The 25,263-nt window shown below is 50.9% G+C and overlaps 1 protein-coding gene across 1 annotated transcript in view; it reads left to right on the forward strand.

Moving 5' to 3' along the window:
- The window catches only part of LOC141726529 (olfactory receptor 14A16-like), a 31,785-nt gene extending 7,837 nt beyond the window's left edge, over nucleotides 1-23,948 (forward strand). The window contains exon 2 of the mRNA XM_074531452.1: nucleotides 23,008-23,948. Within this exon, the coding sequence (XP_074387553.1) occupies nucleotides 23,008-23,948 (941 nt within the window). The remainder of the gene's footprint in view (nucleotides 1-23,007) is intronic.
- The last annotated feature ends 1,315 nt before the right edge of the window (nucleotides 23,949-25,263 follow it).

Consider the following 25,263-nt stretch of genomic DNA (forward strand, 5'->3'; position numbering starts at 1 on the left):
GGACAAGTGACCCTTGCAGGGCTGGGGCCTCATTGCCTCCTTGTCCCTGCTCAGCAGCCTGGCAGGGGCCGCCCCATGCTCCTGCCCTTGGCATTGCACATCCCCACATGCCAGTGCCCATCCCGGGAAGAGCCCTGAGCAAGGAGGGAGGGACAGGATCTGCCTGGCCAGGGGCTGGGGCTCAGGCCTTGGCCCTGTGCATTCCTCAAACACATCCAGGTGTGCTCAGCACCAGAGACACCTTTGCCTTTTTTGTCCCCCGCTGTCATCACTGCCTGCAGTGTTCTGCTCTCCCTGGAACCTGGGGACACTTTCCCAGTTGTGTCCATCTGTGGGACTCATTAAAACTTCAAGAAACTTCAGAGTTTCATTTTAAATTTGAGTTCTTGAGAAGTTTTTTGAGCACTCTCTCGGGGACTGAGTCTGATGTAAACAACACCAAATCCCCTAGAGGTTCATTTAATTCCTTGTGCTGTGTCTGTGCTGCTGAGCTTTAAAGGAACAGCTCTTCCCAGGGCCAGCTCCTCTCCCAGCCCAGCAGGGCTGAGGACTCTGCCTGCAGGCACAGAGGGAACAGGAGCCAGGCACAGACAGGTTGAAGGCAATCAGGATTGGGAAGACACTGAGCTGAGACTTCACTTTGGGAAACATCTTCACAGCCCTGTGCATGGTGAGTGTGTGGGTGCAGGGCCATGTCCCCTATACTCCTGGAGGGATCTCCTGACCTAGGACAGGACTGATGTGACTATAAGGGTGGCTCTGCTGCACTTTCGGCTTTGGGGGAGGATGTGCTGCAGGGTGGGGCTGCCCTGGGCACGGTCAGAGGGACAGGGCAGGACGGCTCCTGCTGCCAGGGACGGCTGCAGGGGGTGAAGCTGGGGCTGCAGCCAGGGCTGCTCAGAGCTCCAGCTCATGCCCAGCTCATTTCTGAGTGGACTTTTCATGAACTCATTCAGGGCAGGAGTTTCCTGCTTGGGTCTCTGCTTTCCTGAATCTGTGCTCCCACTTTTCCCAGGCTCAGCTTGGTGGCATAGGAAACTCAGCTGGGCAGGGCAGAGCAGGGGCTGAGGCTCTTAAACCATCACCCTGAGGATTCCTGGGCACCTCAGCAAGTGCCTGCACCTGCCCAGCCTCCAGATCCACACAGCATCACCTTTCCATGGTGCCCAGGCTGTGGGGGAGCTGCTCTTTAATCCCTGCAGGGCCCAGCAGCTGCAGGGCAGGGCTGGCCCAGGGGCTGGGCTGGGCTCTGGCAGCTCTGGCAGGGAAGGAGCCCGGGGCCACAGGAGCAGCTCAGGCTGGGACAGCTCCAGCAGCAGAGCCGTGGGCAGGCAGGGAGGGAGGCGGTGCTGAGGGCAGCCCTGCTGCAGGGCAGATGTGGCACCTGCCGGGCCTGCCCTGCAGGGCACACACTGCCCTGAACAGCACAGCTCTTGTGTCCCCTCGCAGCCAGCACAGCCCTCAGCCCGGAGCCTCGGGGCCCTCAGTCCCTCCTGGGCCGGCAGAGCAGCCCTAGAGATGAAGGGCATCTCTGCGGCCATGTGCCCATTCCCTGCTGACCAGGGCCTGATGGCCACTGTCCTGCCCGGCTGCTGCCTGGCAGGGGCTGGGCAGGGCTGGCCAGGGAAAGGCTTTTCCTCAGGCCTGGCTCTCTCTCTCTCCTTGCCTTGCCCAGGTGCTGCTGGCATTGCTGAGGGGCTCTCTGCAATGGCAGTTCCAGCTGCAGGGCCAGGCCCAGCCCTTGGGCTCCTCCTGTGCAGGCTGAGCACAGCAATGGGGTGTCCCAGCTCCCTGAGCCCGGGCAGCTCTGGGCAGGGCAGCCTGGGAGGCTGGCAATGAGCCCACTCTCCTGACTCTGGGAAAGGCAGGAGCCCCTTTGTGTGCCAGGGATCCCTCTGCTCTCAGAAGTGTCTCCTGGCTGTTTAGGATAACTTGGGAGTGGATTTTAGAAAGGTGCAAGTCCAGGGCAGCTGGAACAGGAGAGAGGGACAGAGCAGCTCCCCTCAGTCTGCACTAAGCCTCAGACAATCCTCCTGCCTCCCTGGACTCTCTGTTCTCCGTCTGTGCAGCAGAATCTCTCATTCTGCCTCCTGCAATCCCCATCCATGCACCCACGCAGCTCCTCTGCTTTAGGAGAAGATTCTTTATCCAAGTCCAAATACCAGGACTGGACCCTGCCTTCACTGTTCCCCTGCACTAACTGGGCATCAGGGCTGACTCCCAGGTGTCTTGCAGGCCAAGGTTCAGCTCTTGACACAACATTGGCCAGCAGCAACACAGGTGAAGGAAGGTCTCCTAGATATAGACAAAGGGATGTGCTTAGTGGCAGGAAAGGGTCCATGAAAAAGGGCTTTGACTCTTCTGAAGAAATCTCCCCTCAATTATCACTGTCATTCCAAAGGTTCTAATGTCCGGAGACAGCAAATGTCCAACAGCAGCTCCATCAGCCACTTCCTCCTGCTGGCACTGGCAGACACGCGGCAGCTGCAGCTCCTGCACTTCTGCCTCTTGCTGGGCATCTCCCTGGCTGCCCTCCTGGGCAACGGCCTCATCATCAGCACCATAGCCTGCGGCCACCACCTGCACACGACCATGTTCTTCTTCCTGCTCAACCTGGCACTCAGCGACCTGGGCTCCATCTGCACCACTGTCCCCAAAGCCATGCACAATTCCCTCTGGGACTCCAGGAACATCTCCTACTCAGGAGGTGCTGCACAGGTCTTTCTGTTTGTAATTTTTCATTTCAGCAGAGTTTTCCCTCCTGACCATCATGTGCTACGACCGCTACGTGTCCATCTGCAAACCCCTGCACTACGGGACCCTCCTGGGCAGCAGAGCTTGTGCCCACATGGCAGCAGCTGCCTGGGCCAGTGCCCTTCTCACTTCTCTGCTGCTCACGTCCAATACATTTTCCTTGCCCCTGTGCCATGGCAATGCCCTGGGCCAGTTCTTCTGTGAAATCCCCCAGATCCTCAAGCTCTCCTGCTCCAAATCCCACCTCAGGGAAATTGGCCTCATTGTGGTTGGTGCATCCTTAGGTTTTGGCTGTTTTGTGTTCATTGTTTTTTCCTATGTGCAGATCTTCAGGGCTGTGCTGAGGATCCCCTCTGAGCAGGGACAGCACAAAGCCTTTTCCACCTGCCTCCCTCACCTGGCCGTGCTCTCCCTGTTCCTCAGCACTGCCTTTTTTGCCTACCTGAAGCCCCCCTCCATCTCCTCCTGATCCCTGGATCTGGCCCTGTCAGTTCTGTATTCAGTGGTGCCTCCAGCCCTGAACCCCCTCATCTACAGCCTGAGGAACCAGGAGCTCAAGGCTGCAGTGTGGAGACTGATGACTGGATGGTTTCAGAAACATTAAACTGCTGGAAAATTTCTGGAAATAACTTGTAATAAAAGTCATCTCTGATACTACTTGGGCTTGGTGGTTTATTTGTTTTTCTCTTTTTATTTCTTTTAGTTTTTTATAATTGCAACAAAGAAGGTCATTGTTTGTGCCATTTATCATTTTGCTTTTCTCCACCTTCACTGTGGCTGCAGGCTGTGCCAATGAGGAGCTGGGCTCTCAGTGGTGTTAGACAGAATAAAGGATCTCCCAGAAAAGTTTTCACCACAGATGCCCCTTTTGTTGCCTTCTCTGGAGCTGCAGCAGCAATGTCTGTGTGCAGAGCTGGGGGCAGATCAGTGCTGGCCCAGCAGCTATGCCCAGCAGCAGCAGCACTTGGTGTTGCCAGTGCTGCTGCCGTGGCCCTGCCCCACTGCCCTGGTGGCCCTGGTGTTGCTGCAGGGCCTGAGTGCTCTTGGGGCCGGGCACAGCCCTGGGGGTGGCAGTGCCGGGGGCTGCAGCAGGGACAGGCCATGGGCACTGCTGGGGCAGTGCTGACGCCTCAGGCCATGGCCTGGGGGCTCCAGGCTCCTTGCCCAGGCTCTCTCAAGAACACACCCAGGCCAATGCTCAGGACAGAAAACCCCCATGAGCAGCCCCAGGCTGGCCGTGGGCAGGCTGGGGGCAAACAGCATGGCTGGTGCTCTGCAAGGGCCCTGGGACAGACGGGAAGGAGCAACAGAGCAGGGGCTGATCCATCCCCAGTGTGCTGCACAGCCCAGGGCAGCGTCCCAGAGCGTCCTCATGGAGCTGCCAACAACATCCCCCCTCTGCAGCCCTGGCCTCTCCCCCAGCTCACACAGGTGCCCCATCCTTGCAGGCACAGACACAGCAGCACTGGCTCAGCAGCCCCTGTTTGCATTGCACAGAGCAGGGGGAGCACCCCCATGCTGTTGCTGTGTGGGGACATGAACCTGAGGGAGCACAAATGTCATCAGCCCCTGGGGCCAGCAAGGCCTGGGGGACACCAGGGAAACCACCCAGCTTTGTCCTGGCCTCTGCAGTCAGCCAGAAAATTTGTTCCCATCAGCTGGGAATTTCCTGTCCCACTGCAGACGCTGTTGCTCAGAGCCAGGGCTGCCTGGCAGCTACCCTCAAACTGCCCTGAGCATTTCCTTGGCTTTTTCCTTTGCTTTCTTTCCCGATACTGATATCTTCCCATTGCCATCCCCTTCTCCTCCCCTGAAAACACCCCATCTCTGTTTGTCCTTTCCTCTCTGGCCCCACTCCCCATTGCAGTTCCTGACCTGGCACCATGGGAACATCCCTTGGGCAGCAGGATCATCCTACAAGTGCTGCAGGAATTGTCTGCAGGCTCCTGCAGTGCCTGGTGCTGCTCCCTTGCCAGAGGCACCCCAGGCCAGGGGGGCACATCTGGGCTGCGGTGTCTGCCTCTGGGGCTCCCTGTTCTGGGCAGTGAGGAGGAGCTGCAGAGGCTCAGCAGGACTGACAGGATGGGCTTTGGGGCTGGCAGGAGAAGCTGAGGGACCTGGGCTGCTGGAACTTCTCAAGAGGAGGCCCAGGGCTCATCCTGCAACTGCTGCAAGGGTGGTTCCAGAGAATCACAGAACAAGCAAGGGTGGAAAAGACCTTGGAGGTCCTCAAGTCCAACCTGTGCCCTGACACTGCCTTGTCTCCCTGAGCCTCCTCTTCTCCCGGATAAACAACCCCAGCTCCCTCAGCCGCTCCGAACAGGACTTGTGCTCCAGACCCCTCCCCAGCCTTGTTGCCCTTCTCTGGACACGCTCCAGGCACTCCATTTCCTTCCTAAATTGAGGGGCCCAGAACTGGACACAGCACTCAAGGTGCTGCCCAAGCAGTGCTGAGCACAGGAGAAGAATCCCTGCCCTGCTCCTTCTGGCCACACCATCCCTGATCCAGGCCAGGAGCCATTGGCCTCCTTGGCCACCTGGGCACACTGCTGCCTAATGTCCAGCCTGCTGTCCCTCAGTCCCTGCAGGTCCCTTTCTGCCTGGCTGCTCTCCAGCCACTCTGTCCCCAGCCTGTAGAGCTGCAGGGATCGTTGTGGCCAAAGTGCAGGACCCGGCACTTGGTCTTGTTCAACCTCACATTTTTGGATTTGGGCCCTGGATCCAGCCTGTCCAGGTCCCTCTGCAGAGCCCTCCTACCCTCCAGCAGATCCACACTCACACCCAGCTTGGTGTCATCTGCAGATTTGCTGATGCTGGATCCAGTCCCCTCATGCAGATCATCAGTGCAGACATTGAAATCCACGCTGGCTGGCTCTGATCCCTCAGCCATCCTGTGGGTGCCCTGTGATGGCACTCAGGGTGATCTGTTCCATAACCTTGCCAGGCACCCAGGTCAGGCTGACAGGCCTGGAGTTCCCCAGCTCCCCCTTCCAGCCCTGCTTGGGGATGGGCTCACACTGGCACCTCCAGTCCTCTGGGACCTCCCTGCTGAGCCAGCATTGATGGTAGATGATGGAGAGCAGCTTGGGGAGCTCATCCACAGCTCCCTCATCCCCCTGGGATGGATCCCATCTGCTCCCAGAGACACCTGTGAGCATCTGAGTAACTCAGCAGATCCCCAGCTGCTCCCTCCTGTATTACAGAGGCTGTTCTGATCCCTGTGCCCATCTACCAGCTCAGGAGGACACTTGTCCTGAGGACAACATGACTTATTCTTGAAAACTGAGGCAAAGAAGGGGTTAGGTACCTCAGCCTTTCCGTCATATTTGGTAACCCCATCTCCCATAATAATGAATGGAGGTTGTCCTTGTACCTCCTTTTGCCATTAATGTATTTATAGAAACATTTTTATTATCCTTGACAGAAGTGGCGTGGTTAAACCTTAAGCTTTTACCTCTCTTCTTTCTGCATGACCTAACAACATCCTTAAACATTTCCTGAGTTACCTGCCTCTCTTTCCAAAGGTGAAGCACCTTCTTTTTTGCTCCAAGTTCCTGCAAAAGGCCCATCACATACAGAACATCACCTGTTGGCTAAAGTACGCCTCAGAGGAGGAAAATACAAGAGTCTATAAATTAAAAGAGGGAAAGCAAACTAGTAAAGTAAAAGAAGAAAAAGTGGCTGGGAAGGCTAACAGAAACTGGGACCCCCTTGACCACTTACCTCCCTCCTACCCTTGCAGTACCTCAAATCCTTCCTCCAATTCCTCTTGCTGTGGACCCAATTCCTCCTCCTCTCTCAGCTGTTATTCCTTTACCACCTCCTAACCCAGTTATACCTCCAGCACCTTCCCCTCAACTCTCTCCTTACTCTCTTTACCCTTCACTACTCTTCCCTTACCTCTGCCATCTCATGCGCCCCTTATTCACCAGCAAGTTCCTGCTCTGCCTTCCCACCACAAATGAGAAGCCAAACAACATCTCAGAATCTCATGCCCAAGAGTGAAGTTACCCAGTCAGCCTCCACAGCTGATGTTTTACAACTTGGTCCAAAGTGGCTAAAGTGGAAAAATTGTTCCCCCTCAGAGAAGTTCCCATGGGCAGGGTGGCCGGTGAGATTGGATTTGTAAACGCTCCCTTGACTGCATCTGAAGTTAGAAACTTTAAGAAAAGAATTGTGAAATTTAGTGGAAGACCCTGTAGGAATAGCAAATCAAATTGATCCATTTTTAGGCCCTAATATTTATACAAGGGTAGAATTGAACTCCATCTTTAACATCCTATTTTCCCCAGAAGAGACTCGATTAATAAGAACTGTAGGAATGAAGATTTGGGAGCGAGAAAACCAACCCGGGCCCCCAGGTGACCAAAAAATGCCTTTAGTGGAGCCTGACTGGGACCCTAATCAAGAGGAGGGGAGAAGGAATATGAGAGATCACAGGTCCCTGATGACCACAGGGATAAAAGAATCAGTGCCTATAGGGAGTAACAGCAGGTTAGTGTTTGACGGCACCCAGGAAAAAGATGAGACTCCAGCAACACGACTTAATAGGCTAAAGCAGAACTTCCAGATTTACTCTGATGTTGACCCAGACAGCCCAGAAGGCCAATCTCGGGTTCCCTGTGGTCAGGGATGACCTCGAGGATCCTTTTTTCCCAGCCCAGTGTTTTGAAGAAGGAGTCTAAATTCTTTGGGTCTGGTTTCCAAGGTTGTTTATTGTTTCTTATCTATAACATTTTTTCTCTGGCCTGCCGAGATCTTTTCAGCAGGTCAGACAGCGGCACACTCCACGTCCCCGGGCTGGTGTCTACATTTTATACTATGAACTACGTGTACTTTATTTATCATTATTTTTCAATACCTTTCACCTATGTCAGACAGTCTACTTCTACTCTAAATCAATCCAAAAATGCCGCCATCATCCAAGAAGGTGGAGGCTAAGAAGAAGAAGGAAGAAGAACAGGACAACATCCACATCCTTCTATCTTGCCTCCTAAACCTCTATATAAAAATCCCCAAAATACCATTTTACACCCTGTGACAGATTCATTATCATTCTACTTAAACTTTTGTGACTTGTAATTCTTCATACAAGGTTGGTAATTTGCTCCATGGGTTAAGATCAAAATCCCAGGCGTCTTTGGCCTCCTGCCAGGACTCCCCAGCCCCCGCCAGGGGTACATGTCATCCAGGGCACCCAGAGGGGTGTCCTGGGTTCCAACAGGCCAAGTCCTTCTCAAGGAACAATTTGTAATAAATTCCTGGCTGGATATCACATGAAAGCTAGAAAGAATAGAGGACTGGAAAAAAGTATTAATGAACTGCTGAGAGAAGTCATAAGAGTATATCTAAGAAGAGAAGAAGAAAAGACAAAAATAAAAGCTAAAATTATGGTAGCCATAGCCAGAGAAAGTGTGGGAGCCAGCAAAGACAGGCCAGCAGAACCACTTAGAGGAGACAAATGTTTTATTGGACCAAAAGGGGCTAGGGCTCTACCCAGTGACCAATATTGCTATTACTCTGGAGACAAAGGACACCTAAAGAGGAATTGTAAGAAACTCCAATTAGATGAAGCCATAGCCTGGGAGCAAGAAGCTCTAGAGAACATCTTAAGAAGAGAGGAGAAGTATGCAGAATGGGGGTGTCAAGGGTTCTATGCTCTGGGGAACTTAATGAACCATCCAAAAGAGCCCTTGGTAAATTTTGAGATTGGTCCCCAGAATGATGAATTTGAATTTTTAGTTGATACCGGAGCAGACAAGTCATGTGTGACTAAAATACCAACAGGGCTCACAGTCGGTAAAAAGGTCTGCAAAGTACAAGGGGCCAAAGGAGAACCATTGGAGGCCCAGATTATAGAAGATGTAGAAATTAGAGCATATTCAAGAGAGTATTGAGCTTATTTCATTTCATCCCCCCGAGTTAGGTTGTAATTTATTAGGACATGATTTACAAATCAAATTAAAAATCTTTCCCAAAAGAAGGAAAAATGGTAGTACAAATAATGGTCCTAACAAAGGGAGACATAGATGAAATTGACCCAAATGTGTGGGTGGGGGAGGGAAAAATTGGTTCTTTGAATATGCCATGAATAAAAGTAGAGATGCAGAAAGCCATGTCCGCCATTCGGGTAAGGCAGTATCCAATTTCCCCAGAGGGAAAGAAAGGACTAGCCCCATTAATTGACCAGCTATTAAAGGAAAACATTTTAGAACCATGCATATCTCCACATAATACTCCCATACTAGTGGTGAGAAAAGCTGATGGAAGGTATCAATTAGTACAAGAATCAAGAGAAGTTAATAAAAGAATGGTTACAAGGCACCCAGTAGTACAAAACCCGTACACCCTTTTAAGCCAAGTACCTGAGGAGCATGCATGGTTCTCTGTCATGGATTTAAAGGATGCCTTCTGGGTGTGTCCCCTGGCTGAAGAGTGCCGGAACTGGTTTGCCTTTGAATGGGAGGACATTGAGAAGAAAAGAGAACAGCAACTAAGGTGGACAGGTTTTCCCCAGGGGTTCACAGAATCCCTGAATCTCTTTGGCAAGCTCTAGAAGAACTCCTAGAACAGTTTAAACCTGAGAATGGGGTACATATTTTACAATATATTGATGATTTAGTTGTATCGGGGGAGAACAAGACAAAGTTAGAAGTTCTAGCATACAGTTCCTAAATTTCTTAGGGGAAAAAAGTCTAAAATAATCACAAAAGAAACTGCAATTTGTGAAACAAGAACTAACATATCTAGGACATATAATCACCCAAGGGTGTAAAAGGTCAAGCCCCAAGAGAATTTTGGGAATTCTGTCCATCCCTGCCCCAAAGACCAAAAGAGATGTTAGAAAATTACTAGGTTTGTTTGGGTAATACAGATTATGGCTGGATCAGTATACTAAAAGTGTTAAATTTCCATATGACAAATTGACAGAGTCAGAGCCTGTAACCTGGACCTCAAATGATGAGGAACAGCTTCAGAATCTGAAAACTAAATTGTCGTTTGCCCAGGAGCCTTTACTGAGCCTACCAGAACTTAAAAAGAACTTGACCTATTGAAATTATTGAAATGCAGACTAAATTGAGAGAAAATTTGGAAGATGAACCCCTCCCATATGGGAGAATTTTATTTACAGATGGATAATCGCAAATGGTAGCCAGTAAACAGGTCTCAGGGTATGCAAGCATAGATGGGCAGAACATGCAAGTTAAGGAAAAAGGAGAACTACCCTCAAATTGGTCTACCCAGTGCTGTGAAATCTGTGCCCTGAAGAGAGGGCTAGATTTACTAGAAAAAGATAAAGGAACAATCTATCCCAACTCCCCAGTATGCATTCAAAATTATCCATACATTCAGAAAAATACGGGGTTGCCTAAATTGTAAAGGCAAAAATTTAATATATGAAGAGCTAAGAAAATTAGTACTAGAGTCCGTGAGGAAACCAATAGAGATAGCCACAGTTCACACAAAAGGACATCAAAAAGGGGACACCCTTGAAATAAAGGGAAACCAATTAGCTGATCAAGTAGTGAAAGAAGTAGCTTTGGAACAGGAAAGTCCAATTAAAATTCTTAAGATAGGTAAAACACCTAGTAGGGAAAGAAAAAAAGAAAAAACCGATCTTCGACAAGAAAGAATTAAGAGAGTTAGAAAAGATGAGAGGACAGCAAAAAGAAAATGGAGAATGGTGGACCCCTGATGGACAGCAAATTTTAAATAAAGCTCTGGCCTGAAAAGTGATGATGGAGTTACACGAGTTGACCCATTGGGGAATACAAGGATTATGTGACCACTTTCCAAGGGATCATATGTGCATGGGAGTACGTACCATGGGAGTACGTACCATAGCAAAGGCAGTTACCAAGGGATGTTTAACTTGCCAACAAATGAATCAGAAAGTAATGAGAAGTGTACTGTCTGATCTGGGGGAAGAGAGTTGGCCTTGTGGCCATTCCAAAGTGTGCAGGTAGACATCACAGAAATGTCCCCAGTTCAGGGACACAGACATTTATTAGTGACCGTGGATCACCTCACCCATTGGGTAGAGCGGTTCCCGACCAAAACAGAGACAGCCCAAGTACATGAAAGCAATCCTAAAAAACATCATTCCCTGATATGGGTTGATAAATAATGTCGATTCTGACCGAGGTCCAGATTTTACTGCCCAAGTCTTACAACAAGTTGTTGAAGCCCTGGGAATGAAATGGACGTTGCACAGCACACTGGCATCCCCAGAGCTCCAGAAGAGTAGAAAGAATGAATAAAGCCATCAAAAACACGTTAACTACATTAACTACAGAAACCCAGATGAATTGGCTTAAATGTCTACCCTTAGCACTGTTACAAATTAGAACAAGGCCTCGATCAGGTATAAGAGTCTCACCTTATGAAATGATGTTTGGACTCCCCTTCTTGACAACCCCGTATAGCATGGGAATTTATCCAGAAGGAGAGACAGCCACCCAAAAATATCTAAAGGCTATAGGAAGTATGTTAGAAGGTCTCAGGAAAAAGGGCTATCTCCCTCAAACCTCTCCCTTAGACACTAAGGTACATAAGATCAATCCAGGGGACTGGGTGTTAGTTAAATCATGGAACTCTGCACCTTTAACCTCTAAGTTTGAAGGCTTTTTCAGGTCCTACTCACCACCAATACAGCCATACAGACCCAAGAGAAGGGATGGACACATATAACCCAGATTAAAGGACCTGTACCACCTCCCACTGAAGAGTTAAAACCAACCACATCCCCTACTAAGTCTTCTAATAAATTTATACGTTAAATCGGATTCTAAGATTACAAGCAGTACTTGAAATGGTATCGAACTGAACCTCTCTAGCTTTAGACCGCATAAATGACCAACTATCCCAGACTAGAACTGTAGTGTATCAAATCAGAGTAGCAGTAGGTTATTTATTGGTTGATGAAGGAAGCATATGTGGAAAATTTAACTCCTCGAGTGCTGCTTAGAAATGGATGACTGCAGTGAAGTAATTAGAAATATGTCAAAGGAAATCTGGAAGTTAGTTTATGTTGGAACACAAGAGTGGACCCCTACATTCGATACCAGCTGGTGGGACAATTTCTGGTCATTAAAAGGAAATTGGTGGAAAAAACCCTTTTTTTCATCTTATGTGAAATTGCTAGTTTAATCCTCCTACTTGCATGCTCCCCTGTATAATCTGAGTTATAACATCTGCTGCACAAGCAAGTTTAATGATACCAAAAGAGCTTAATTAAAAGAAGTAAAAGTAATCATGATAATGAATGATCAAGAACGTGAAGATACCAAGCAAATTTACAACCAATATTAAAAATTGTAAGAAAATTGTACTTTCAAGAAGAAGTAATTGCTAATTGATGCAGGCTTAATCCTCACAAAGAATTAGAGAGGGATATTGTAGGGAATCGATTGTTAAAGGAGTTGATATAAAGCTCATTGTTAAAGGAGTTAATATAAAGTTCCAATGTTAGTCATAGATTGTTTGTTGAATGTTTAATAGTTATGTCAAATTCCAATATTAGTTAAAGGATTTATAATTATGTAAATCCCCTCACGGTCAGGTGTTACCCCCACTGCTCCTGTTAGCGTTCAGAAGCACATAATCACGAGAATGATTCTATGCCAGTGCTTTTATTGAAGAGCTCTGGGTGTCAGGGTACAAACCCAAATCTGTCTCCAACCATACATTCAAGATGAACATGTTTTTATATTCTATCGTTATATAACTTTCATGTTAATTATTAAACATATATTGTTCTATTGTATACATAGATTTCATCCAAGCATGGGCTCCTCGTAGTTCCCCTTAAATTTCTAACATAGTTTCTCATTACTCTTCTTATGATTATACAATAATTATATTTAATTACTAAACAATCATAACATTGAACAATTATATCATTTATCATATGCTGCTTAAGTAAATGCAATTTCACATGACCTGGCAAACACAAAGCCTAACATTTTCAGAGTCTATTTTTAACATTTTTCCAGGGCCCCACTAAGTCTAGGTTTTTTCTAATTCCCCAAATTTTATGATTTTAAAACCTTTTAGTATCACTCCCACTCTCATCTAAGATGGCGAACCACCCGACACCATAAAGAAGAGGATTATGTCATAATAACCAAATATGAAAATCCCATAAGACCTAGCAGAAAAGAATGACCTTACAACAACCCCTAGAACAACAAGCCACCATGCAAATGAAGAATTAAAATAACACCTCTAACCAGAGAAAACATAAGACAACATCAGGACCATGGTCAGAGCTTTTTGCCTTTGTCACCCTAACCAGAGGAGGCCAAGAGCAGTACAGGGACCATGGACCTGAAACCAACAGTGCCTAGCCAGAGACTCTTGAAGGGAGAGAAAACCCAGCTCTGCCAGGCCTGGCTCAGCATTGCAGTTCCCTGCTCAGAGCCTTGGGCTCCCTGCAATCCTGGCCTCAAGGATCTGCTCTCACCAGGCCCTGGGCAGCCTTTGGCACTCCCTGCCCTCACTGGGGCCCAGCCATGCTCCAAGGCACTTGGAGTTCTGCTGCTGATTCCTTGAGCAGCTTCTCCATCCTTTTCTGTGCGCCTGATGCTCCTGGACCCAGCCCCAAATCCAGCGTGGGGCTGATTAAAATACAGAAAGCCCTCAGGAGCTCTTTGTCTCCCTTCCATTGTCTTTGAGTGTCCAGGGCTTGTGCAGTGATTGGGATCAGTTTGGAGTTCATGAGGGAGATTCCAAAGTGAACATCCTGATTTTTGGTTTTTAATCAATGGTGCATCTTTTGTTTTTCATTTCAGAGAAGAGGTCACAGAAGCATTCCCCAAGTGATCTTGATGCTGAATGTCTCCTGAGGAGGTCTGGGCAGGGAGAAGAATGAGCCCCTTGCAGGCTGAGCCGGTTTGGACAAGCTGCTCCTCAGTCCCAGACTGAATATTCTGACATCGCCCATCTGGGACTGACATCCCAAAACATGTAAAAAATTATTTTTCCTTATAAATAAAATTTAATTAATAAAAAATTATAAATATAATATTCTGATTTATAATAATATTTTCCATTATTTTATTACATTATTTTAATATTTTTCTTTTAAAGTCTATACATTTTTAGCAACCAAATAAAGATTTGTCTCTCATGCTAAGAAACACAATTCCATTAATTAATTAATTAATTAATTAATATTGGCTACTTATTTCTTCCTCTATGGTAATTAGTTATATTTGTAGTCTTTTTGTCCTCTTTCTTATGATCTTTTTCTCACACAGGGTCAAGGGGCGGCACTTTGGAGTCCATGGAGACATTTCTGGGGCACATTTGGGGCAGTTTTGGGTCCGGGGAGAGAATTTAGAGAGAACTTGAGGGTCTGGAGGAAACTTGGGGGAGCTGGCTGGGCACTTGGAGGGGCACTCAGGGATTCCGAAGGACAGTTCGGGGTCCGGGGCAGCACTTGGGGGTTCAGGGGGGCCCTTGGAGGTCAGGGAGGGGAATTTGGGGCCCTTCGGGGTCCGGGCGAGCCCTTGGGGGGGCTCTGACGGGGCTCTCTGGGGCGCGGGGGGTGATGGGAGTTGTAGGCGCGGGTATCATACGGTTTAACGGGGTCGCGGAGCATCACGGGAGTTGGAGGCGCAGCTGCAATTTCTCTCGGAGGAACGCCGGGCATGATGGGAGATGAATCCCGGCTGGAATAGGGCTGGGCGTGCGCCGTGGAGCATGATGGGAGCTGTAGTCCCGGAAATGGTTTGGAACACGATGTTTGGGGGTCCGAGAAGGCACTTCGGGGACACTTTTGCGTCCGAGCCTCGACTTCAAGTCCTCGGGGGAACTTAATTCGGGAGCCCTTGGGGGGAGCTCGGGGAGCTCTAACCGGGCTATTTAGGGCGCGGGGCACGGCAGGAGTTTCAGGCGCGGGACTGTGTTCTGAGGGGCTCTGGGGCCGCGGGGGATGAGAGAAGATGAATTCCCAGAAGTGGCTGTACCGGGCATCTGTGGGGTTGGGAGCACTCAGGGGGTCTGGGGACGCTTTGGGGGGTCCCGAATGGGCGGTGAGGGGGCACTGAGACATCCTGGAGGGTCTGGGGGGCATTTATGGGACAGACGGGGGCGGTTCCCGGGGGGGTGTGTCTCTGGAGCGCGGGGCATGACGGGCGTTGTAGTTCCGGCTCTAACGGGGTTGTAACCGGCCGCGGGGCATGATGAGAGTTGTAAGCAAACAGGAAAGATGGCGCCAACCTTAGGCACCGCCCCCAGGCCTGGATCCCTGGCGCTGATTTGCTGCAGGCAGTGATTGGGGGGAGCCTCGGCAAATGGGATGCGGTGGAGGTGGGAACAGCCCATTCACCCTCCTCTAGTCTCTCCCAGTTCAGACCAGTTCATCCTCAGTACAGCCCAGTTCAAACCCAGTGCCCCTCCAATCCCTCCCAGTACAGCCCAGTCCCTCCCAATACACGTGAGTTTATTCCCAGTCCCTTCCAGTTCACCCCAGTTTCATCCAGAGGATGCCCCAGTGTCCCCAGTTTGCCCCAGTATCACTCCCAGTATGTCCCAGTGTACCCCCACAGTCCATCCCAGTCCACCCAGATTCCCCCTCAGCATTCCTCGTGTTCCCAGGTCGTCCCGCTCTTCTCCAGTGTCACTCCCACTATGTCCCAGTGTCTCCCACAGCGTTCCCAGTATGTCCCAGGCCTCCTCAGTGTTTCCAAGGACAGTTTCATTTCTCTCGGTGGCCGTGGCAGCCAAACCCAGCAGTGAGATCAGTGCAGTGCCCATGGCCACAGCCCCTGGCAGTGCCCAGTGCAGCTTGGGCTGATGATCCACCCTCACAGCTGGCCCAGGACAGCTCTGCAGTGCCTTTGGTGGCACCTGGGGCTGGCACACACCTGAGCAGTGTGTCTGTTTGCAGTGGGGAAACTCAGGAGGTTCAGATTGCTTCAAAAACCCCAAAAAGTGAAAATCCCTCTTAGGTGAGTGCAGCCAGCTCTCTAAGCACAGCAGAGCCCAGGGCAGTGAGGACAGACAGGATGGGGCTGGGCAATGTGGAGCAAGGTTGTCCACACTGGGTCAGAGCTCCAGGCACAGCTTCTGTGAGCAGGCCAGAGCTGCTGAGGAGAGACCCTGGGTCAATATCAATCACAGACTGCTGAAATCATCTCTGCTCTAAAGAGAGATAGTATAAAATACTTCATTTAAAATAAGAATGTGTATTTCTTACAAGTTCTTAGAAATCTTTTTCCATCACTGGACTAGGAAAATTTTAATGATTCTCACAGGGCTTTGGTGTTGTTTACATCAGACTCAGTCCCTGAGAGTGTCTTGAAAAAACTTCTCAAGAACTCAAACTTAAATTGAAAGTCTGAAGTTTTTTGAAGTTTTAATGTGTTCCACTGAGGGATATGACTGGGAAAGTGTCCCCAGGTTCCAGTTAGAGCAGAACACTGGAGGCAGTGATGACAGCTGGGGACAAAGAAGGCCAAGGTGTCTCTGGTGCTGAGCACACCTGGATGTGTGTCAGGAATGCAAAGGGCCAAGGCCTGAGCCCCAGCCCCTGGCCAGGCAGATCCTGTCCCTCCCTCCTTGCTCAGGGCTCTTGCCGGGATGGGCACTGGCATGTGGGGATGTGCAATGCCAGGGGCAGGAGCATGGGGCGGCCCCTGCCAGGCTGCTGAGCAGGGACAAGGAGACAATGAGGCCTCAGCCCTGCAAGGGTCACTTGTCCCTTCATGGCCTCAGGCCCAGGCCCAGCAGCCATGACCAAAGTGCTGCCCAAGTTGGCTCTGGCAGGGCTGTCTTGCAGCTGCTGCCCATCCCTGTGCCCTGTGCAGCCCAGGCTGTCCCACGGTGTCCCTGCCCTGTGCCTCTGTCCCTGCAGGCTGTCGGCATCCCCCGGCTGCCCCACCTGGCTGGGCCCTCCCTTTGCTGACAGCTCTGCCTCCTGCCTGCCCTGCCTGCCCACACAAAGCCTTGGGCTGATACCAAAAGGGTTCATTCCATTTTTACCCTGCCTGTGAACTTTCAGCACAGGAACAAGGCATGCAGGGGCTGCTTTCCCAGCAAGGATGGGTAGAAGAGAAGAAGAAGACATCTGGCTCAAGGGTGCAGGAATGCAAAAACAAGGAGTGAATCTGGGAACTTGGGGTGGATTTTATGGAAATGGGTAAATCGTAATTCTCATTTAGTGACTGTATATAAGCAACACACTGGTAGAATCACATGTCCATATAAGGTTAGGAGTTATCCCATGTTGGACGTCAGGCCTGAAAAAATTATTCCCTCTGAAATAGCAAAAGAGTGTTAAGGAGCCTTATTCTGATATTTCAGAGATTTGGTGACAGTGGGACCTCCCAGAACCAAGGAGTCAGCTGTGACACTGAGCAAACTCATGGAAAAAAGGGTCCATTGTGACACAGCAGAACCCCATGGAACCAAAATCCATTTTGGCACACTGGGGCCACATTGAACCAATGGTCCATTGTGATACTGCGGATCCAAGGAGACCATTGTGACCCTGAGAAACCTCTGGGAACCAAGGGGCCATTGTGACACGGCAAGGCCTCGTGGAACCATGGGTCCATTGTGACACTGTGGAACCTCACGGAACCAAGGTGACCGTGTTCTACTGTGGAACCTCATGGAACAAAGGTTCCATGGTGACACTGCAGAACCAAGGAGACTGCTGCTGGCAGTGTGTGAGCTCATGGAACCAGAAGTCCCTTGTGACACAGCAAGGCCTGATGGAACCAAGGATCCCTTGTTAAGCTGCATGGCCTCATGGAACCATGAGCCATTGTGACACAGCCTGGCCACATGGAGCCAAAGGGCCACTGTGACACTGCGGATCCAAGGAGACCATTGTGATTGAGGAACCTCATGGAACCAAGAGTCCATTGTTCCACTTTAGCGCCCTGTCGAACCAAGGGGAGCACAGTGACATTGTGGGGCCTCAGGGAACAATGGAGATTATTCTGACACTTTGGGACCTACTGGAACCAAGGGGCCATTAGAGCATGGCAGGCCCTGATGGAATCATGGGGACTGTAGTGAACACTGTGGGTGTCCATGTGATGAAGGGTCCATTCTGACACCGTGGAACCAAGGATTCCATTGTGACACTCTGGGGCATCATGGAACCAAAGGGCCATTGTGGCACTTCAGAGCCTTGTGGAGCCAAGGGGACCATAGTGACTCTGTAGGGCTCCATGAAACCATTGGTCTGTTGTGACACTGCAAGTCCTTATGGGATCATGGAGACCATTGTGACACTGCAAGGCCTCGTGGAAACAAGGAACTGTTGTGACACTCTGGAGTCTTGGCAGGCCAAGGGGCAGTTGTCACACTGTGTGGCACCATGGAACCAAGGAGTCCATTGTGACACTCCAGGGCCCCATGGAACTAAGGATCCATGGAACAGTGCAGGACCCCATGGAACCAAAGGTCCATTGTGACATTGCGGGGCCTCATGGAATCAATGAGGCCATTGTGACACTTGGAGGCCTCATTGAATCAAGGTGCTCTGCAGGGCCTTATGGAACCAAGGAGACCCTTCTGACATTGTGAGTCCCCATGGAACCAAGGGGCCATTGTGACACTGCAGCACCAAGGAGACCCCTGTGACACTGCAACACCTCATGGAAGCAAGGGACCATTGTGACACTGTGGAGCCCCATGGAAACAAGAGGCCAGTGTGACACATCTGGGCCTGATGGAACCAAGGATCCAATATGACACCACCACTGTGACACTGCAGGGCCCCATGGAAACAAGGGAACAGGGAACAGGGAACAGACCTGCTTGGCTTGGCCTGACTGGTCCAACTGCCCTTGGCATGTCGAGGGTCTCTTCTCATGTACCCCTGAAACCCTGGGGTCTGGGCTTTCCTTCAATTGGAAAAGAGCTGCCTTTCTCATTCAAGCATCCATGGCCAAAATGGGATTCCCCCTCCAAAATGCCCAATATCCAGGGATTTCTCCCACATAAAAGCTGCCATTACCCATACGTCTGGCTGACCTTGTCTTTCTGAGGGCTGGCTCTCACGTGCCTTCAAACAGTGAGGGTCTGTGCTTTCCTTCCTATGGAAAAGAGCTGTCCCTCCTGCACAGGCATCCATGGCCAAAACTGGTACTTGTCCTCCAAAATTCCTACATTCAAGGGTTTTTTCTCCCAGACAAGATCTCCCAGTACAGACAGGTCGTGCTGGCCTTGGCTTCTGGTGGTTGCCTGAATTCTGCCCTGAAACACTGGGGCTCTGCCCTTTCCATCCTAAGGGAAAAGAACCATCCTTCTTCTCCAGGTGCCCATGGTCAAAATTGGGATTCCACCTTCAAAAGTCCTGTATCCAATGATTGCTCCTACACAAAAGCTGCCATTACAGACAGGTCTGGATGGCCTTGGTCTCTGGTGCCTGCAGTTCATCAGCCCCTGAAGCACTGGGGTTCTGTGCTTTCGTTCCTATGGAAAAGAATCTTCTTATTCCTCCACGGCCAAAATTGATACTCCTCCTAAAATATTCACTCTATGAAGGGTTTCTCCCAGACAAAACCTGCCAGCTCTCGCTGGCATTGTGGGGTCTGATGGCCACCTGTCATCTACCCCTGAAACACTGGGGCTCTCTGTCTTCCTCGTGATGGAAATAGAACAGTCTCCTCGTCCAGGGGCCATGGCCAAATTGAGATTTGGCCCCTAAATTTCATATATCCAAGGATAGCTCCCAAGCAAAACCTGCCAGGAGAGACAAGTTTGGCTGGCTTGGCCTCCCAGGGCTTCTTCTCATCTACCATCAAACCCTGGGGCTCTCTGCTTTCCTTCACATGGAAAAGAAATGGCCTTTTCATCGAGGGACCAGTGGCCAAAACTGGTATTCTACTACCCAAATAATGTGTATCCAAGGATTTCTCTCAGGCACAAGCTGCAATTCCAGAAAGGTCTGGCTCACCTAGGCCCTTGGTGGCTGCTGCTCATCTGCCCCTGAAACACTGGGCCTCAGCTTTCCTTCTAATGGAAGAGAATCGTTGTTCACATCAAAGTGCCCATGGGCAAAACTGAAATTCGGCCTAAAAAATTCCATCTATCCAAGGATTGCTCCAAGGCAAAAGTAGCCAGGACACACAGGTCTGACTGGTGTTGTCCTGAGGTGATTTTCTTAGACTATGAGCAGAATGTTTTCATTTGCCAATACCTTGGAGAGGGCCCAGATATCTCCCAAGGTGGGGTGCCTCAAGCACATGAGCACTGTACAGGGACAGAGGAGCTCTGTGCTCAGTCGAGTGGGGACTGAGGACAGCAGAGGAGAGCCCTGGAAGGGACTGAACGGTGGTTTCAGAGGTGGTGGATCCTTTTGATATAGTAGAGAACAGACAGAGAAAGAAAGAATTAATGCAAAGGACAGATAGGGAGGGCCAGACAGGACCCAAAGAGAAAGGAATTTCCCTCTCAGAGCAGGGCTGTGGTGCAACATGGCCCCCAGAAGGAGTCTGGGTCATCCCCAGGCTTTGTGTGGGCAGACAGAGGCAGGCAGGAGGCAGAGCTGTCAGCAAAGGAAGGGCCCAGCCAGGTGGGGCAGCCGGGGGATGCCGACAGCCTGCAGGGACAGAGGCGCAGGGCAGGGACACCGTGGGACAGCCTGGGTTGCACAGGGCACAGGGATGGGCAGCAGCTGCAAGACAGCCCTGCCAGAGCCCACTTGGGCAGCACTTTGGCCATGGCTGCTGGCCCTGGGCCTGAGGCCACGAGGGGACAAGTGACCCTTGCAGGGCTGGGGCCTCATTGCCTCCTTGTCCCTGCTCAGCAGCCTGGCAGGGGCCGCCCCATGCTCCTGCCCTTGGCATTGCACATCCCCACATGCCAGTGCCCATCCCGGCAAGAGCCCTGAGCAAGGAGGGAGGGACAGGATCTGCCTGGCCAGGGGCTGGGGCTCAGGCCTTGGCCCTGTGCATTCCTCAAACACATCCAGGTGTGCTCAGCACCAGAGACACCTTGGCCTTCTTTGTCCCCAGCTGTCATCACTGCCTCCAGTATTCTGCTCTAATTGCAACTGGGGACACTTTTTGAGTTATGTTCCTCAGTGGAACCCATAACAACTTCAGGAAACTTCAGACTTTCAATTTAAGTTTGAGTTCTTGAGAAGTTTTTTTAACACTCTCACAGGGACTGAGTCTGATGTAAACAACACCAAAGCCCCAGAGGCTCATTAAAGTCCTTGTGCTGTGTCTGTGCTGCTGAGTTGGGCTGGGCTCCTGGCACAGAAGCAACTCCTGGCAAACCAAGAAGAGCTTCAAAAAGACATTTCTCCTGAGGAGCAGCTCCTCTCCCAGCCCAGCAGGGCTGGGGCACTGCCTGCAGCCACCCTGGGCACAGCACAGAGGCACAAAGAGCTTCAATCAGGCAGGGCTGGGAAGGTGCTGAGAAGTGCCTGGGGCAGAATCACTGCCAACCCTTGGCACAGGAACCTCTGGCTGCGGGACAATGCAACTGCAGCTCCTGGAGTGATCTCCTAAAGCTGGAACATCCCAATGCCTACAGACCCTGTGAGTACAACTCTGGGTGTTTCTGGTGCAGGGGAGGTGAAATGCTTATGAAGCTTTGACATGCTGAGGAATGCTGGTCAGTCATAAAATATTTCCAATACAAGGATTTCATTAAAAATTAGGACATTTCCAAAGACTTTATATTCAGTTTCCTAATATTGGAGAATGGCAAGGAGTGGGGGGATCAGTAATGATTTATTATGAATTATTAATTATGAAATTTTAAAAGTTCCTGAGACATTGGAACTGGTTCTGTAGATTCACAGGAGATCGCTAATGTACTTTCAGCCACTCTGCCCATGAACAGCACCAGCATCCCCTTTGCTAGACCCATCAGGCTCAGTCTGAGCTGTCCTTTCTCCAAGCTGCAAACAGAACCTGCCCCCAGCCAGTGCCCTGCAAACAGGCAGGGTTCTGTAGGGCCAAGGAGAGTGCACAGAGATTTGGGTTCTGTGAGTGCTGGCAGGGAGAGATCAGGCACAGGGAAACACCTGCAGGAGGGAAATCTGCAGGAAGCAGAGAGAAGATCAGGCAATGAGAGAAAACAAACCCCAGCAATGCTGTGGCAGGGAGAGTTTAGAGATGCCCACAGGATCCCCTCCAGTGCAGACCCTCCCTCTGAACAAGCCCCCTCCCTCCTGTGCCCCAGCCAAGCCTCTGCCTTCAGGGACAGGGCTCTAAGGCTTGCAGCCCCTCCTGTGCAGGCAGAGCTGCAGCAGAGCTGTGGGGCAGCTCTGCAGCCCTGGGCCCAGTTCCCTGCAGAGCACAGGGCTGGGAGCAGCTGCCCAGCCCTGGGGGCTCTGGAGGGGGCACAGCTGGCTCAGGGTGACGCTGTCCCCAGTCCAGGCTCTGGGCAATGCTATCAGGGCAGCCAGGGAAGGAGCTGCATCTCCCTCAATCCAATGCCATCATGGGACACTTGGAATCTCCCTGAGATTTCCTTCCAATCTTTGAGCTTCCCTCCAGGATATAAACCTGTCCTGTAGCATCTCTGTGTTATCTAAAAGCCCCATGGTGAGACACATAATGTCTATGATGAGAAAATGCTGTTGGGTTGGTGAAATGAGCCCTGTCCAGGGTACAAATGTGGGGCTGAGACCTTGAGAAGGGGATGGACATTTGGTGGACTGTGGGGATCCATCTGCTCTCAGCAATGTCAGGATGGTTTTTAAGGGAAACATGGGAGGGTGATCATCCACTCTCTGGCAAAGGTGAAAGCCTAGACAATCCTGGAACAGGACAGGGTGACAGAAGTCCTCCCTTTCTTCTCCACTCACCACCTTGCCTCAGAGAACTCACTGTTCTCCCTGAGGGCAGCAGAAATGCAGAGAGTTTCTGACATCCAAAAATAATCAGCAGGGGAGATGAAGAAAAGCTGTAAATAACACTAGTACATTTTAACAGACTTCACCATTCCTGTTCTCTGGCAGTGAGAGGGCAGATGCTGACAGGGCTTTCTGTGTTAACAGAGATTCAAAGAAGAACACGAGGACAGGTCCCTGTGCCCCTCCTATGTCTGCATAGCAAGGCTGAACTATAAAAACCTCTGTGTGTACCTGCCCTGAACCTGAAGTCCCACTCAGGCAGCACCAGCCAGGACTCCAAATTGGAGCTGAAGAAAAATCTTCTGGAAACTGAAAAGGGTGTCAGAGTGTAACAGGAGCAGGGTCTATGGAAAAAGGCTTTGATTTTGCTGGAAGAGGTTTCTCCTAACTGGTCACTGACTTTTCTCCATGAACAGCTCCCAGTGGCCAGAGACAGCAAATGTCCAACAGCAGCTCTATCAGGCACTTCCTCCTGCTGGCACTGGCAGACACGCGGCAGCTGCAGCTCCTGCACTTCTGCCTCTTGCTGGGCATCTCCCTGGCTGCCCTCCTGGGCAACGGCCTCATCATCATCACCGTGGCCTGCGGCCACCACCTGCACACACCCATGTTCTTCTTCCTGCTCAACCTGGCCCTCACTGACCTGGGCTCCATCTGCACCACTGTCCCCAAAGCCATGCACAATTCCCTCTGGGACACCAGGAACATCTCCTACAATGGATGTGCTGCTCAGGTGTTTCTGTTTCTCTTCTTCATTGGAACAGAGCTTTCTCTCCTGACCATCATGTGCTACGACCGCTATGTGTCCATCTGCAAACCCCTGCACTACGGGACCCTCCTGGGCAGCAGAACTTGTGCCCACATGGCAGCAGCTGCCTGGGCCAGTGCCTTTCTCAATGCCCTGCTGCTCATGGCCAATACATTTTCCTTGCCCCTGTGCCATGGCAATGCCTTGGGCCAGTTCTTCTGTGAAATCCCCCAGATCCTCAAGCTCTCCTGCTCACACTCCAAACTCAGGGAACTTGGGCCCATTGTGGTTGGTGCCTGTATAACTATTGGTTGTTTTGTATTCATTGTTTTCTCCTATGTGCAGATCTTCAGGGCTGTGCTGAGGATCCCCTCTGAGCAGGGACGGCACAAAGCCTTTTCCACCTGTCTCCCTCACCTGGCCATGGTCTCCCTCTTTGTCAGCACTGCAGCCTTTGCCTACCTGAAGCCCCCCTCCATGTCCTCCCCATCCCTTGATCTGGCAGTTTCAGTTCTGTACTCTGTAGTGCCCCCAGCCCTGAACCCCCTCATCTACAGCCTGAGGAACCAGGAGCTCAAGGATGCCCTGAGGAAAATGATGACTGGATGATTTCTGAAGTAACCAATTGCCAGTTTCCTTCTGCATAGTTTTTGGAATGGAACTCGTGACAGGTCCAACAGGACTGTCCAGGTCTTTGGTAGTATTCGATGGGGGTTTCTCTCACAAAATTATCCTCAATAAAATTTTTTAATCACCCCCATCAAATTCAGCATCCACCTCTTGAATTTGACCCACAAGCTCTTTAAACCAGGGTTTGTGCTATTGCTACATTTGAAGAAAATAAACTACCTTGCAGTGCCTGTTTTATCTGGGATCCCAGCTCTGTGAGACCATCATGAAGTTAGAGAGGAGAAGGGGAAAAGAGTCCCAGCAGAGCAGCACGGCCAGGGAGCAGCAGGGATTGGTCCTTTCAGAGCTGCTCTGCCCAACTGCACCCTGTCCTTGCCAGCCCTGCTGTGGCTGTAAGGCCAGAGTGCTCTGGCAGCTTGGTCACTGTCCTGCTGCGTGTCCCTGCTGTGGCCACAGGCAGGGCCAGGCCATGGGCACTGCTGGGACACAGCTGGGCTCCAGCACAGCAGCTCCAGCAGCAAAGGGCGTCTCCTGAGAGCAGGGCAGGGAGGCTTTGCTCCCCTCCAGAGCTGCTGTCAGCAATGTGCTCCAGGAATGCCCTGGCACAGCAAAGCCCAGTGCCTGGGGTGGGGTGGAGTGTGCAGGGGGGGCTCACAGCAGTGTCCTGGCACAGCCAGAGCTCCTGGCATGGACCTGATGCAGCAGCAGAGCAGGGCCTGGGCTGTGTCTTTGTTCTGGGACAGCCTGGGAAGGTGGCCCAGGGCAATTGTCCCACACCAGCCCCTGCAACCACCATTGCCAGCACTGGCCTCTCCCCACCTGCAGGAGGTTGTTTGTCCCTGATCAGAGAGACACCAAGTGACCAGGCCAGCAGGCCATGTTTGCTCTGTACTGAGGAGATCTCAGCAGTGCATCGTGTGTGTGAGGGGAGATGAACCCCAGTGAGCACAAACACCATCAGCAGCACCTAGGGGTGGCACAATTCCAGTGGCACAAACAGTGCCTTGAAGCCACTTCACTCTGAGAGTAATGTCCTCTGGGAAACCACCTGGATTGTTTGCTGGGTTGTGGTTAGGACTGCATGGAGAGAAATATCCCAGGCAGGGAGGCTCCAGGGAAAAATGCTCAGGGCAGCCATGGACTGCACAGAGAGACATTGGATAGAGTGAGGGTCTGTGGGGAGAAATCAGAGCTGCCTCCCTTCTGAACCAGCCCGAGGACCTGGACAGGGCTCTGCTGTGTGCTGGGCACTGACCTGGAACTGAGGGATGTGGAAAAGGCCTTTGGTGTCAGG

The sequence above is a fragment of the Zonotrichia albicollis genome, chromosome 36 (genome assembly GCF_047830755.1).
Source record: "Zonotrichia albicollis isolate bZonAlb1 chromosome 36, bZonAlb1.hap1, whole genome shotgun sequence".
Taxonomy (NCBI): domain Eukaryota; kingdom Metazoa; phylum Chordata; class Aves; order Passeriformes; family Passerellidae; genus Zonotrichia; species Zonotrichia albicollis.